This window comes from Hemitrygon akajei, chromosome 3 (assembly GCF_048418815.1).
Source record: "Hemitrygon akajei chromosome 3, sHemAka1.3, whole genome shotgun sequence".
In the NCBI taxonomy this organism is placed as follows: Eukaryota; Metazoa; Chordata; class Chondrichthyes; order Myliobatiformes; family Dasyatidae; genus Hemitrygon; species Hemitrygon akajei.
The window spans coordinates 125,033,629-125,047,503 of NC_133126.1; the positions used below are offsets into that span (position 1 = coordinate 125,033,629).

The 13,875-nt window shown below is 39.5% G+C and overlaps 1 protein-coding gene across 3 annotated transcripts in view; it reads right to left on the reverse strand.

Moving 5' to 3' along the window:
• Nucleotides 1-450: 450 nt before the first annotated feature.
• The window catches only part of LOC140725379 (coagulation factor IX), a 35,372-nt gene continuing 21,947 nt past the window's right edge, over nucleotides 451-13,875 (reverse strand). For all 3 annotated transcript variants that reach the window (XM_073040783.1, XM_073040784.1, XM_073040787.1), the window contains 3 exons: nucleotides 8,422-8,609; nucleotides 6,210-6,327; nucleotides 451-1,488 (listed from right to left, as the gene is read on the reverse strand). In XM_073040783.1, the coding sequence (XP_072896884.1) occupies nucleotides 938-1,488; nucleotides 6,210-6,327; nucleotides 8,422-8,609 (857 nt within the window). In that variant the 3' untranslated portion in view covers nucleotides 451-937. The remainder of the gene's footprint in view (nucleotides 1,489-6,209; nucleotides 6,328-8,421; nucleotides 8,610-13,875) is intronic.

The following is a 13,875-nucleotide window of genomic DNA, read 5'->3' on the forward strand; positions in this document are numbered from 1 at the left end:
CCAATCCTATCACTGCTAACTAGATATGCCACTATTTCATCCTTAATAATGGACTCTAGCATCTTTCCCACCACCGATGTCAGGCTGACAGGTCGATAGTTCTCTGTTTTCTCCCTCCCTCCTTTCTTAAAAGCTACGACACTTGGAAATTTGTGCTTCGTGTCTAACTGTGTCTGAGCAAAATCATGGTGTATTTGCTTTCTGGATGTAGATCTGTTAACAGTAGGTTGGGGATGATCAACTAATCAGAAAATGACAGTTCTCTAATGTTTGAATAGAGGTAAAGCTTAAATGACTTTCGATGTGGGGGGGGGGGGGAGAAAACTTTTCCAAGATATATACAACTGAAAGGTTACTTGGCTTTAGGCATTGTTTGTAGTTTTGCATATTTTGTCTGACTTGTATGTAATAGATTAAAAGATACCAGCTGTCCAATATGGGGAAATTCAGTTGTCAGCATTTGCAAAGGAGTTTATTTATTAAACATCCAAAACTGTAAGATAATTAGATAGTGTACTGCCACATGGGCTTCAAATCCATGTTTGAATCTGGTTCTAACCCACAGCTTCACTGAAGACTAACTCTGAGAGAAGTTTGTGATCAAAATATAATCTATATAACTTTTTTTTAAAAAACATTCAAATTTGATAATTTCTGTTAGTTTCATGCAGTCAAATGGTAGCATTTTTGTTAATATATTTGTCATTAGTGTCCAATGAGCATTCTGTAACACTGGAGTAATCAGTAATTTCTAGGCTACAAAATGACCAGCTGAAACATCTTAAGCAAAACTGCTAGTTTAGTTTGAAACTAGTTCTACATAATCTTTTCAGTTTGCAAATTTATTAGCTATTTGTTTAGAAAACCACCCAGTGTCATGATGATTATTCACAATCAGAGCTTATCCTTTCTATGATGCCATTATGGTGGTTGTAAGTCAGTAGCTGTGTTGTAATAAATTATCATGTATCCATGATAAGTAAGCTGGCACCCTAGTATATAATCCATACTTTCCTGCATTGGCACAGCCTTCACCCCAACTAACTACACCAGTCAGATACCACGTGTCTCGATATAAAACTGCGTACGGTCCCCCACTATCCCCTCTGCAGGAATCCTTGTACTCATCTGCGTATCCAGCACAGAACATATTATCTGTAACTTCCAATTTTGTTGACTTCATGCAAGTGGCCTGTTCAATGTAAGGAAGCTGCACTCTTAGCAAGAATCGGGATAGTCTGCCTCTTTTGGCGGTTATGCCCCAACCACTTACCATTCCCCCTTTCCCACTTTGCAGTAGCAGCTTGCCCAGGTTGTGATTGGGCAGGCAAATTGGAGCAACAGCGAAAGTAAAATTCACAGACTGATTCAAATACAACAGGGCAATATCATTGTCATATGTTTCTGGATTATACTGAGGGTGTGTCAGAAACTTCTTCACCAAAACATTCTGTTCCCAGGTCTCTGTCCGGAGCTTATCAAATTCACCTGCGGGGATTAACAACAAAATGTAAGAACCAGTCATTTAACTTCTACAGTTTTTATAATCTGATATGTTCAGAATGGGTATTGGAACCAATTCAAATAGACATTCTAAACAAGAGAAAATCTGCAGATGCTGGAAATTCAAGCAACAAACACAAAATGTCAGAGGAACTCAGTAGGCCAGGCAGCATCCTGATCCTTTCTGAAATGTACTACGAAAAAGGAGTGAAATGATAGAACTAGTAAATCATTCCCTCAAAAAACTAGAATGTACACTATTGTCTAGGTGGTCTCATGCTATAATAGGTTCTGTTCAAATCTAAAGCAAAAGCTTTACTTTAGAGCAGTGAAATCAACTGGTGAGAATCCATTTGGATAAAAATAACTGCAAGTACAGGAAATCTGAACTAAAAGCAGAAAATGCTGAAATACTCAACAGGATGCAAGCTGACAGATAAAGGAGAGGAGTAACTAAAGAGCTGAGACAGGATGAGCAGAAGATGCCTGAGTGAGATTGTAGAGTCTGAAGTACTAAGGAGAAAGAGACAATTAAGAGGGAAATTAATACAGCTGAAGTCAAGAAAATGAGCAAGGGGAAGATGGAAATGAGGGAGAAACACTATAAAAACTGTTTAATGTCTACTTTTAATATTTTGGAAGAAGTGGATACTCATATCACAGTACAACTTGTATACTTTGTGTTCCTGTAATAAACCATAGCCTAGAAATTGGATCAATTTGCAAAAATCTTTTTGTGTGGAAATCACACTTGAAGGTAATGCTACTCAGCTGAGATCATGCTCGTGATGATTTTCCAGTGTAGTTATGCCCACAGGAAATTGGTCTTGGCACTTCCCTGTACACAAGTAAAATAATGCGTACAGGGAGTCAGATGCACAAACAGTGATACCCATAGCAGTCTTAAAGCTATTACAGCCCCAGTGGCTTGGAGTCTGTTCCGTGCTGTCAGTAAGGAGTTTGTAGTTCTCCCTATGACATTATCTGTTTCCTCCAGGTGCTCTAGTTTTCCCCACATCCCCCCCCCCAAAAAAAAAATGGACAAGTTAATAGGTTAATTGGTCACGTGGGTGTAATTGGGTTTTTGCTCATAGGGCTGGAAGGGCCTATTATCAGGGCCTGTTACATTGTTTCAGAGGGATTAGAAGGTGAAGAATGGCATCAAATCAGTAGAAAGATGTGACATAAGATCGGAAGATGTTGAATCTTGTGGGTTGAGTTGTGGGTTGAAGTTGTGGCTGCAAGGGTAAAAGGACACTGATGGCCGTTATATACAAGCCTCCTTGCAGTAGCAAGGATGTGAACCACAGATTACAACAGGAAATAGAAAAGGTGTATCAAAAGGGCAATGTTATGATAGTTAAGGGAGATTTCAACATGCAAGTCAATTGAGAAAATCAGGTTGGAAATGGATTTCAAGAGAGTGAGTTTGTTGAAAGCCTGTAAGTGGGCTTTTTAGATCAGTTTGTCATTAGAGGATTAGCTATACTGTAATGAACCAGAGGTTATTAGGGAACTTAAGGTTAAAGAACTTTTAGGAGGCAGTGATCACTATGATTGAGTTCAACTTGAAATTTGATAGGGATAAAATAAAATCTGATGTGGTAGTATTTCAGTGGAGTTAAGGAAAATTACAGTGGTATGAGAGGGGAGTTGCCAAAGTCAGTTTGAAGGAGATCACAGCAGAGCAGCAGTGGTGTGACTTGATGAAAAAAATTAAGGTGCAGGATAGATGTATTCTAGAAATGAAGAAATGCTCATGGCAAGATAGTACAACTATCTGATAAGGGAAGTCAAAGCTAATGTAAAAGCAAGAGAGGACATAGAACAAGGCAAAAATTAGTGGGGACAGAGGATTGGGAAGCTTTTGAAACCCTACAGAGAGCAACTTAAAAGAATCATTGGGAGGGAAAAGATGAAATATAAAAGCAAGCCAGTAAACAATATCAAAATGGATAGTAAAAGCTTTATCAAGTATGCTTAAAAAATATAAGGAGCAGGAGTGGATATATGACCGCTAGAAAATGAGGCCAGAGAAATAATGGGGGACAAGGAGATGGCAGATCTAAGTGAGTAATTTGCATCAGTCTTCACTGGAAGACACTCGCAGTGAGTCATGTTGAAAGGTGGAAGGGAAGAGAAATGAGTGGAGTTACTATTACAAGGGAGAAGGTGTTCAAAAAGCTGTAAGACCTGAGGGTACATCAGTCACCCAGACCAGATGAACTGCACCCTAGGATGCTGAAAGGAGTAGCAGTAGAGATTGTGGAGGCATTAGTAATGATCTTTCAAAAATCATTGGACTCTGGCATGGTGCCAGAGGACTAAGAAATTGCAAATGTCACTCTTTTAAGAATGGAGGAAGGTAGCAGAAAGGAAACTATAGCCCAGTTAGCCTGACCTCAGAAGATGTTGGAGTCAGTTGTTAAAGATGAAGTTATGGAGATTACACATAGGACAGATGCAGTGTTTGTTGTATATATGGACTTTCAGAAGGCCTTTGACTAGGTGCCACGCATATGGCTGCTTACCAAGTTAAGAGCCCATGGTATTACAGGAAAGTTACTGGCATGATTAGAGCATTGGCTGATTGGTACAATACTGAGTGGAAATGAAAGGATCCTTGTCTGATTAGTGACTAGTGGTGTTCTGCTATTGATGAGGCCTCATCTTGAGTATTGTGAACAGTTTTGGGCTCCTCATTAAGAAAAGATGTGCTGGCATTGGAGAGGATTCAGAGGAGGTTCACAAGGATGATTCTGGGAATGAATGATTTATACAAGGAACATTTAATAGTTCTGGGTTGGTACTCACTGGAATTTAGAAGGGTGAGGGGCGATTTCATTGAAATCTTTCAAATGTTGAAAGGCCTAGACAGAGTAGATGTGGAAAGGATGTTTCCCATGGTGGGGAAGTCCAGGACAAGAGGGCACAGCCTCAGGATAGAGGGGTGTCTATTTAAAACAGATGTGGAGAAATTTCTTTAGCCAGAGCGTGGTGAATTTGTGGAATTTATTACCACAGGCAGCTGTGGAGGTCAGTTTGTTGGCTGTATTTAAGGCAGAGCTTGATAAGTTCTTGATTGGACACGGCATCGAAGGTTATGGGAAGAAGACTGGGAGGTAGGGGAAAAAAGGATCAGCCATGATTGAATGGCGGAGCAGACTCAATTGGCCAAATGACCCAATTCTGCTCCTATCACTTGTGGTCTTATGCTGATTCTCTAATTTTTTTAAAAACTGTCAGGATTATCTTTCCTCTATTGGCAGCATAAATGGAGATTTGGGGGCAACCTTCAGCCTCTGGTCACTCACAAACAAAGCTAGAAGCATATCATAGGATTAACAATTTTCAGCAAAATATGACAGTTCTGTTCACAGCACATCAGCCTTTAACAGACATGGTACTGAAAGTTAGTCATCTCTTCACTATTAACATCAGAGCTGCAAGCAGCATTCTCTGTCCCCAACCCCCATCAACCCACCCTTCACTCCCCCATTTTATTCATTTTTGACTCCATCAGCATTTTATGCAGCTGTTCAGTGAACACACTACCTTGAGATTCAGCAGTTGTCAATGAGAACATCACAAAGCTCATGGTTCTGTGTTCAAACCTTCTTAGTGCTATTTCAAATGCATTTTCAGTTTCATAGATTTCCATGGAGGGGCCAACAGGATGCAGTGCTTTATATACAGCTCTCCACTTAACACACCAAAGAACGAGTGCAGTTTCTAGGTGCTTTTGTTGATGTGTTCTTATATTCATCTTTTACTCAATGTCGCTTGAAGCAATTAAATCATAAAACGAACATGGAATAAATAGATTTCAATTTTTTTTTGTTCCTTTGCTGATGCAAGACTGTTCGAGGGAAATTTTAAAACTACCAAAAGTTAATTTCAATAGACAATAGACAATAGGTGCAGAAGTAGACCATTCGGCCCTTCGAGCCTGCACCGCCATTTTGAGATCATGGCTGATCAATTACTATCAATACCCGGTTCCTGCCTTGTCCCCATATCCCTTGATTCCCCTATCCATAAGATACCTATCTAGCTCCTTCTTGAAAGCATCCAGAGAACTGGCCTTCACTACTTTCTGAGGCAGTGCATTCCAGACCCCCACAACTCTCTGGGAGAAGAAGTTTTTCCTTAACTCTGTCCTAAATGACCTACCCCTTATTCTCAAACCATGCCCTCCGGTACTGGACTCTCCCAGCATCTGGAACATATTTCCTGCCTCTATCTTGTCCAATCCCTTAATAATCTTATATGTTTCAATCAGATCCCCTCTCAATCTCCTTAATTCCAGCGTGTACAAGCCCAGTCTCTCTAACCTCTCTGCGTAAGACAGTCCAGACATCCCAGGAATTAACCTCGTGAATCTACGCTGCACTTCCTCTACAGCCAGGATGTCCTTCCTTAACCCTGGAGACCAAAACTGTACGCAATACTCCAGGTGTGGTCTCACCAGGGCTCTGTACAAATGCAAGAGGATTTCCTTGCTCTTGTACTCAATTCCCTTTGTAATAAAGGCCAACATTCCATTAGCCTTCTTCACTGCCTGCTGCACTTGCTCATTCACCTTCAATGAAGAGGAAAGCCACTTGCATATCAGTGTGACTAACAAACCAGATTAATGGTCAATGCTGATTTTTTTTTTTGTTGATGTTTAAATCTTTTTCTAAAATACATTTACTGCATCTTACCTACTGTAACTGAGTGTGGATGTATTGTATCAAAGCAATGAGCAGCCGTCACAACCCAACGATTGTTGATCAATGTTCCGCCACAGAATCCGTAACCATTCTTGGTATGTATCAATACCTAAGAACAGCAAAAGCAAATACATGAGATGTGTGTAGCTGTAATAGATTTTATTCTGTTTGGAGTTTTGCATTACAGCCACAAAGGTTAAAGCTGATTTGCCTAATTTTAGATTATGCTGTATCACTAATTAATGATTTCTTTTGCATAGTGAGGTAGCAATGAAATGCCTGAAATTAAAGGTAATTACAAAAATAAATTCAGTGGCCACTTTACCAGGTATACGGTACACCTGCTCGTTGATGCAAATATCTAATCAGCCAAGCATGTGGCAACTCAATGCATAAAAGCATGTAGATGTGGTCAAAAGATTCAGACGTTGTTCTGGCCAAACATAAGAAATGTGATCTAAGTGACTTTAACTGCAGAATGATTGTTGTTGCCAAACAGGGCGGTTTGAGTATCTCAGAAAAAGCTGATCTCCTGTGATTTTCATGCGCAGCAGTTGAGTTTACAGAGAATGGTGCAAATAAACAAAACCCTCCCAGTGGGTGAAAATGCAAATAACCACGTAACAACTGTGGTGTGCAGAAAAACATCTCCAAACACACAACATGTTGAACCTTGAATTGGATGGGCAACAGCAGCAGAAGGCCATGAACATGGCCCCTTTATTAGGTACAGGAGGTATCTCTGAGAGACTGTGAGGCTCGTAGAGTGTGAGGTACTCGGGCATACTGAGAATTACTTGAGCAACAATCAAACTAATTCCATGAAATTATATTCACAGTACAATGTTGAACAGATCTCATTGGGGGTACTTTCATCCAGATTAGATCACCTTCTGTACTACTTCCATGGCCTTAGTTTAAAAAACAACAGTCTGGAGAATCTGATTGCATGACTCCCTTTCTTCACTGATGGGTCTAATCCCCTTCATGGAGGATCATTCTCAATGGTTGCAACAGCCACGCTTTCAGGACATCTCTGCTTGAAGTGGGGGGTGGGGGTAGGTGCTGCAGTTCAGGGGTTACTTTTAGAAGGTCCCAGTCCAGTGATGGGAATTCATCAAGTTCTAATTCAGAACATAGAACAGTAGAGCACTGGAACCCACAATGTAGTGCTGAACCAACTGCTAAGTATATCAAAAACATCCAAACACTAATCCCTCCTCTAAATCATACCCATATCTCTCCAACTTCCTCACATCCATGTGCCTATCCAAACGTCTTTTAAAAGCCTCTGATGTATTTGCCTCTAACACCACACCAGGCAGTGCTTTCTGAATTAAAAAAACTTGCCCCTCACATCCTCCTTGAATCTACTAAACCGCCCCCCCCCCCCACCCACCTTCAGTGCATGGCCTCTATCTGGTTAAAATGTCTGATAATATTGTCTGTCTATGCCTTTGGCTCTCATATAATCTTACAAACCTCTTCCTGATCTCCAGTGTTCCAGTGAAAACAACCCAAGTTTATCCAGCTTCTCATGCTGCCTCTAAACCAGGCAGCGTCCTGGTAAAACTCTTCCACACCCTCTCCAAAGCCTCAACATCTTTCCTATAGTGGAGTGACCAGAACTGTATGCAATCCTCCAGATGTGGCCTAACCAGAGTTTTATAAATTTGCAACATAACCTCTTGACTTTTGAACTCAATGCCTCGACTAATAAAAGCAAGCATTCCATAACCCTGCTTACCACCTTATTGACGGATGTAGCCACTTTCAACAAGCTATGAACTTGGATCTCAAGATCTCTCTGCTCAGCAACACTGTTAAGGATCTTGCCCTTAATAGTGTACTGTCTCTTTGCATTTGCCCTACCAAGGGGCAACACCATCTGCCAAGGAATTTGAATTTCTTAGTTTTGCATTCTCACTTCCTGTTCCTCCTTGTACTGTGCAGATCTCATCCCAGTGATCCCACTCTGGATATTCCAGCAGTCCCTATTTCCAGACACCACCCCTGGGCTGTGTGTGCACAATTGTGCAGCAGCAGGCCCTGGGAAGAGGTGGTTAGTGGTACTCTTTAAATGCCAAGTTTACGAAAATACCATTTACATTTCATAAAATAGCAAAATACAACCGGACTTCACACATTCCAATTGTATGTCCACAAAATTAAGCGTATTTCTATGGCTTGCTGAGTTACAAACCTGCCAAGGACAAAATCCCCGTCTGCAAAGGTCTCCACCAATAATTCGTATCCGAGCATCTGATTCAGAGTAATTTAACTTTGTTAAGTGTTCAAAGTCTGTATCTGTATCGTTGAGGGAATATTCTTCCTCAATGAATGTGCGAGTTGGTGATCCGTATAGAGGTATTCTCCCACATGGGTATTTCACTGGAAAGTAACAAATTCAATAGAACATGAAGGTTCCATAAAAAATAAGCTAAGTGAAATTCAAGAAGCATTTGAAATGTTTTACAAAACTCTATATTCCAAAGTTCCAGAGGGAAGCATAACCCAGACTGACACCTTCCTGAATTCTTTAGAGTTACCCACTTTAAGCAAAGAACAAAATAGAACGATGACTGCTGACATAACTGAAGCTGAACTAAATACTGCAATTAGTAGGCTTAAATTAAGCAAGTCACCAGGATCAGATGGATATACGGCAGAGTGGTACAAAGAATTTAGAAATGAGTTAATTCCTGTTTTACTCCCCACACTGAACTGGGCTCTAAGAAAGGCGCGAATGCCACCCAGCTGGAAGAAGGCGATAATCTCAGCTATACCGAAAGAAGGCAAGGATAAAATGGAATGCAGGTCATTTAAACCAATATCTGTTCTTAATGTGGATTATAGAATATTTACCTCAATCATGGCCAAACGATTAAAAGAGTTTCTACCCAGACTGATACATAATGATCAGACAGGTTTTATACAACGCCAAACACAAGACAATATACGAAGGACACTTCACATTATGGATCATATGCAAAAAAATTAAATTGAAGTATGCTGAAAAGACATTTGATTCGGTTAATTGGAATTTTCTTTACAGAGTTTTACATAGTTTTGGTCTACATGACACAATTATTAAAACTATACAGGCACTATATGATAATCCTACTGCTAGGATTAAAATCAATGGATATTTATCTAATAATTTTACCCTAGAAAAAGGCATGAGACAGGGTTGTGCATGGTCACCACTACTCTTCACATTATATCTGGAACCGTTAGCTCAATACATCAGACAAAATGAAGATATCAGGGGAATTACTATTAAAGGGACAGAGCATAAATTGGCTTGTTATGCGGATGACATTCTGATCTATCTAGGGCAACCAACATACTCTTTGCCTAAATTGATGCAATCCTTTGAACAATATAGCCAATTATCAGGATACAAGATCAACATAGATAAAAACCCAATTACTTTCATATAACTATAGGCCACCAAGAGAAATTGAAAATAGATATCCTTGGGCATAGCAAACAGAGTCTTTCAAATATTTGGGTATCATTGTGCCAAAAGATTTGGCAAAATTATCAGAATGCAATTATCAGCCTATATATTAAAGAATTAAGGAAGATATAACAAGATGGAACCTAATTCCTTTTCTTGGTCTCAGTTGAAGGATTGAATCTATTAAGATAAATATACTGCCCAGACTACTATATGTCTTTCAGACACTACCAATAGAGATTAACCAAAATCAATTTAATGAGTGGAACAAGATGCTATCAAGATATATATGGCAAGGAAAGAGGCCTAGAGTTCATCTCAAAACTTTGCAATTAGCCAAGGAAAAGGGCAGGGGGTGGGAATGGGGCCTACCCTCTCTTAAAGATTATTATTTTGCAGCACAGTTGAGAGCTGTGATATGCTGGTGTAACCCATCATAGGACGCTCAATGGAAAAACATTGAGGAGCGGGTACTTTCCATCCCCATACAGGCAATTTTGGCTGGTAACAACCTGCAACAACCTGTACATAAATACTATTGATAACCTATGGGTGAAAGGACTCTTAAAATATGGAAAACTATTATAAAAGAATATAAACTAGAGAGATACATTGCAATTCTTAAATGGTGTGCATATGACTCAGATTTTACGCCAAATAAACTGGGTGCTAGATTTAAGAACTGGACAGCTAAAGGAGAAACTGCTATTTGTAATATAATGAAAGAATGAGCACTATTCAGTTTTGAAATGCTCAAAGAGAAACATTTATTAGAAAAACAAGACTTTTATCAGTATTTACAGATGCGACAGTATGTTAATAGGACGGTTAAAAATGTAACCAAGGCAAGTACATGTCTGATAGAGCTATTTAGAAAAGCATATAATTCAGATAACGGTAGCAGAATCATTTCAAGCGTGTATAAGGGTTAGTCAAATCATAAAACTCATTTGACTTCATACATTAAAACAAAATGGGTGAATGAAGAAGGGATAATTATATCTGAGGAAGAATGGACAATAATTTGGAGGTATCAATGTAAGTGTACCAGTTCACAGAAATGGAGGGAGTTCGGGTGGAGAAACTTGATAAGATATTTTATTACACCCTTTCAGAAATCCCATTATGATAGTAACATCCCTGTTTACTGGAGAAATTGTGGAAATCAAAATGCAAACCATTATCATATTTTCTGGGAATGCCCCGTTATCAAAAACTGTTGGAGTGGGATACATAATGCCCTACAAGACATCTTTAAATGTGAAATACCCTTAGAAAGTAAGACCATATATTTTGGATATATACCTCAAGAATGGTTGAAAAGACATAAATATTTAATGAATATACTGCTGGTTGCTGGTAAAAAGGCCCTTACCAGGAAATGGTTATCACAGGAGAGCCCAGCTTTAAATGCATGGATGGAAATTACAATGGACATTTACAAAATGGAGAAGATAACAGCATCTGTTAATCATAAATTGGAACAATTTGATTCATACTGGGAAAAATGGTTTAACTACATAACACCTCATAGGCCTGATTTTATTCTCACAAGTCAATAAATATGTTGTAAAAAGATCACTCCCTACTTGTATGTAGTTTTCTTATTTCGATTGTTCTTTCTCTCCTCTCTATGAGTGAATACCTCAGATAACCATTATGTGGAGATTTGTGACAAATATGATTAAATGATATATATGTACAGTATCTGAAATACATCTTATGGAAATGTTTGATGATAAACTTCAATAAAAATAAATTACAAAAGAAGAATATGAAGGTACCACTAATAACTATTTTTGAAGTATTATCTAGGAGGTTAAATAAATTATAATGATTCATATATAATCATAATAAACTGCAGTTGACTGAAGATTAAGATATTCCCACAGCTAACGACAGGGAAGAGACTCTGCAGCAGCAAGTATTTGAGTAAAAACTGGCATAGAGCAAGTAATGAGCTTCCTGAACTTACTTACCAGAAGTTCAGGAACTGTCATATTCCACGAAGTGTCAGATCATATGTACAGTGAGCTTACAAACACATCAAGGTTAGAACAACTCAATACTTTAGACGTTCTGTTTTAATGGTTGAAGGTTGAAATCAATAGATTTACAAACCCCATCATTTCCTCCTTTACCCAGCGATATCAAAAGTTTCATGGAATTTATAACTGCTTCTAGGAAACCTTTGGAAGTATATGTCAATGTGGTCCACACCCTAAAGGGACATTTCCTGAAAGAAAAGCTACTGGTTGACTCCGTGGTTAAGAAGGCATATGGTGCATTGGCCTTCATCAATCGTGGGATTGAGTTTAGGAGCTGAGAGGTAATGTTGCAGCTATATAGGACCCTGGTCAGACCCCACTTTGAGTACTGTGCTCAGTTCTGGTCATCTCACTACAGGAAGGATGTGGAAGCCATAGAAAGGGTGCAGAGGAGATTTACAAGGATGTTGCCTGGATTGGAGAGCATGCCTTATGAGAATAGGTTGAGTGAACTCGGCCTTTTCTTCTTGGAGCAATGGAGGATGAGAGGTGACCTGACAGAGGTGTATAAGATGATGAGAGGCATTGATCGTGTGGATAATCAGAGGCTTTTTCCCAGGGCTAAAATATCTAACACGAGAGGGCATAGTTTTAAGGTGCTTGGAAGTAAGTACAGAGGAGTTTTTTTTTAATGAGAGTGGTGAGTAAGTGGAATGGCTGCCGGTGATGGTGGTGGAGGTGGAAGCAACAGGGTCTTTTAAGAGACTCTTGGATAGGTACATGGAGGTTAGAAAAATAGAGGACTATGGGTAACCTAGGTAAATTCTAAAGTAAGGACATGTTCGGCACACCTTTGTGGGCCAAAGGGCCTGCATTGTGCAGTAGGCTTTCTAGGTTTCTATGGTGTCCATCCTAGCATGCCCATGATGTTTAGAAATTGGATCTCATTCATTTTATTACTTTAAATGGATGTGATATTTACTTACAGTAAGTCAGGGGTCACCTCAATAATGTTGAGAAACTAAGATATCACCACTTTCATGGTCTTCTCCCATACTTGTATATTTGCAGTTGGCTGCTACCACAGAAATGAGGGAAAGTGTAGAGGGAGTAGAGAAATTGACAGGAGGGAAAAGAGAAGGGGCTTTTAGAGGATGTAAGAGTTAATATATGTGCTAAACAAACACTCCACGCCTTGTAGCTGCCCAATCAGGCCATTGCCATATTGGTCATTAAATAGATGCAAGGGCCTTGCAGCAAGGTACACAAGCCCTGAGACCTTTATTAGTGATGCTTGTCTGCAGCATGTGAAATCAATGTGCTGTCTCAGTACTGTTAACATCGCTATTGCATCAGGATCTTTTAAATCATAAATTTCCCAACTTGCCATGTGGTTTGCTCATTGTTTTACTATGAGTGAGAAGTGAAGATTGTAGGTCATGAACTTCTATATAATTTCTGCTAGGCAGGTTGATGACAATATTATATGCACAAAATGCAAAGTAAAATGACGTGTGCTTAAGTGAATTAGAGAGTGTCTTGTCCAATTTCCAAATAAATAATACCTGCTGGAAAAGATCAAACAATACTGGTTGCCTCACTATAGGAAGGATGTGGAAGCACTGGAAAGGGTACAGAGGAGATTTACCAGGATGCTGCCTGGTTTAGAGAGTATGGATTATGATCAGAGATGATCAGGGAGCTAGGCTTTACTCTTTGGAGGGAAGGAGGATCAGAGGAGACATGATAGAGGTGTACAAGATATTAAGAGAAATAGATAGAATGGACAGCCAGCGCCTCTTCCCCAGGGCACCACTGCTTAGTACAAGAGGACATGGGTTTAAGGTAAGGGGAGGGAAGTTCAAGGGGGATATTAGAGGAAGGTTTTTTTACTCAGAGAGTGGTTGGTGCGTGGAATGCACTGCCTGAATCAGTGGTGGAGGCAGATACACTAGTGAAGTTTAAGAGACTACTAGACGGGTATATGGAGGAATTTAAGGTGGGGAGTTATATGGGAGGCAGGGTTTGAGAGTCGGCACAACATTGTGGGCCAAAGGGCCTGTAATGTGCTGTACTATTCTATATTCTATGTTAATACCTTTATGTGCGATTTGTGATAAAAATTGTAGATATTTAATATAATCCAATTTTTAGGCTAGAATTTCTCAAGCAGAAGTTCACATCCCAAGTTGCAACATTGGCTTAA